The following is a 2,537-nucleotide window of genomic DNA, read 5'->3' on the forward strand; positions in this document are numbered from 1 at the left end:
AGCCTTGGGGACGGGATTTTGCTGAATGGCCTCATTAGCGAGGACGCCCTGGTGAACGTGGGCTTGAGCTCGGCACGTCCTCAGGGTAAGGATAGTTACAGCAACTTTTTATTTCCTTATTGTTCTAATGTTCTAATTTTGCTTATCTTTGCAGACATCGTAAAAATGGTGACCAAGAGTGAAGTCTTTTACGCCCGCTTCCAGAAGAGGGCAGCCGAGCTCTCGGGGGAGCCCGCGGAGCCGAGAAAGAAGCAGAAGGTCTCGGCAACCTCGACTCCCTCGGCGGCAGTGGTGGCCGAGGCGGGCTCTTCCCGCCCTACACATCCCGAGGCGGGGCCTTCTCGCCCCGCTATCTCCGAGGCGGGGCCTTCTCAGCCCGCGCGCCCTGAGGCTGATCGGAGAGAGGGCACGAGCTCCGGGGGCTCGGGCTCCAGAACCCCGATGGCACCCCCATGCCCGGCGCCCTTGGTGCAAGTCCCTGGTCGGCAGGACGCTCCAGTTGCCGACCAGGGGAGGAGTTCAGCGGGTCCCGTGCTTGCACGCCCCGCTGTAGTTGTGCGGCGGTTAGACCAGCCGCTCGCCCGACCCCAGCCCCTTAGCTCCCAGCCGGGGAGCGGTCAAGGAGCCTCGGGGTCGGCTCCACCTAGGCCAGATGGCGCTGGCCTCCCGGGCCCTTTGAGCTCGGAAGAACGGGTGCCCTTCGCACCCACCTGGTCGGTGTTCGAGGGCGATTCGGCCCTCGAAAACCCGCGAGTGGCGCGCGAAATTTTTCGGCTCGCGCTGCTCCCGGCCGACCGGGCCATAATGCAGTCCATGAGCTACAACGCTTTTATGGACGCTACGCGCTGCAACTCCGTCCGGGTAAGCGAAATTTTTCGCCTGAGTAATCTGTATTGTTTTTCTACTAGCGGCGTCTTATGTTTTCCTTTTCGTCTTCTTTACAGTATTTGCACGAGACGGAGATGCTGATGCACCTAGTTCAAGAATACCGGGAGAAAGCCCGGAGGTGCCAGAGCGGCTATGAGGAGGCCCAGAGAAGGTACATGGCCGCCGAGGCGAAGTACCAAGCCTCCGAAGAGAAGTACCAGGCCTCTGAGGCCGAACAACGGGTGCTCCAAGAGAAGGTCGGAGCATCCGATGAAAGGATTCGAGCTCTGACCGCCGAGCTCGATGAAGAGAAGGGCGCGCACGCATTGGCAAGATCCGAGCTGCGCGCCGCGGAGGCTCGATTGGCTAAGGCCGAGCAGGCATTGGCCTCCCGCGAGCAGGAGGTGGGAAATGCCCGCCTCCGACATTCGAAGCTCGAGCAGGAGCTGAGGGGCCTCGAGCGGAGAGCCGCTTACCACGAGGCCCGGGAGATAGAGGCCCGGGAGAACGCCCAAAACGCAGTGAAGCTCTTCCGTGAGTCGGAAGAGTTTCACGAACTCATGGCTGAGGAGGGCGTGAATGGGCTGATCCAAGGCTTCCGGGATTTCCGCAATCAGTTGCGGCGGCTTCTCCCAGATTTTGATGTTAACCTGCTCCAGCCGGGAGCAGGGAGGGCGGAGGCAGAAGCAGAAACCCCGGAGGCGGAGGCAGAAACTTCGGGGGCCGAGGCGGCCGCAGCTATCCCCGAAGTGACCGAGGTTGCCCCCGAGGTCGCCCCCGAGGCTACTCCTATTGTCGCCGAGGCCATCGAAGAGGTCCCGGCAGCCGAGCCAACCACTCCTAGTACTGCCGAGGCCGAGGTGGTCGAGCTTGAGCCTCCGATGTAATTTTTGTTATTTCTTGTAAAATCGGGATGGCTTCCCATACTTGTAAGGGCCAAACCCGGATTTTGTACTTAGCCTACGGGCCTTTTTGAAATGAATATCCATTTCTTTTTCTTTTTTTTTTTGAAAACTCTGTCTGTCGTAGCCTAAGTTTTTCTGCTCGGATCCGTTTTAGGTTCCGAGGATATGGGCTCTAGGGCCTCAGCTTTTCCCGCCACAGGGTTTGAGTTTGAGTTTGGCTTGCCGAGCTCCATTGCTCGGTCCTTCAACCAGTGGTATAGCAACGCTTGTGCTTATACCAAGGATTTAGGCTCGGAAAGTCTTTCCGAGCTCAGTCCAGAATTCGACCGAGCCCTAAGACGGTCTCTAGGACTTAAAATTTTTGCGTAATTAGTGAACTTCGACCCTCGCATTGCCGGGGCGGACCAGATTCGTTTCCAACGAATGGGTCGAATGCTCGTCAACTCGTGACGGGAATTCACCGGACTTAGTGTAATAATACGCTGGTGTCATGAGCACTCCTTCGCCGAGGCGATTGAAGACGCTCCTCTGCTTGGCGTCCGTTCTTTGAGGACATCGGCGGAGAAAAATCCAAGACAATGTAGAAGCATTAAATGAATGGGTACCTTGTACCGTGTACGTCCTGGCGCCGAGGCGACTGAAGACGCTTCTCTGCTCGGTGTCCGTTCTTTGAGGACATCGGCAGAGAAATAGATAAAATGATGCAGAAACATTAAATACATGGGTACCTTGTACCGTGTGCGTCCTGGCGCCGAGGCGACTGAA

The 2,537-nt window shown here is 57.6% G+C and overlaps 1 protein-coding gene across 1 annotated transcript; it reads left to right on the forward strand.

Moving 5' to 3' along the window:
• The first annotated feature begins 962 nt into the window (after nt 1-962).
• LOC120111469 lies at nt 963-1,754 on the forward strand. Its single transcript, XM_039128522.1, has one exon. The coding sequence runs from the start codon at nt 963-965 to the stop codon at nt 1,752-1,754; it is 792 nt and encodes a 263-aa protein (XP_038984450.1).
• The last annotated feature ends 783 nt before the right edge of the window (nt 1,755-2,537 follow it).

This window comes from Phoenix dactylifera, chromosome 8 (genome assembly GCF_009389715.1).
Source record: "Phoenix dactylifera cultivar Barhee BC4 chromosome 8, palm_55x_up_171113_PBpolish2nd_filt_p, whole genome shotgun sequence".
Taxonomy (NCBI): Eukaryota; Viridiplantae; Streptophyta; class Magnoliopsida; order Arecales; family Arecaceae; genus Phoenix; species Phoenix dactylifera.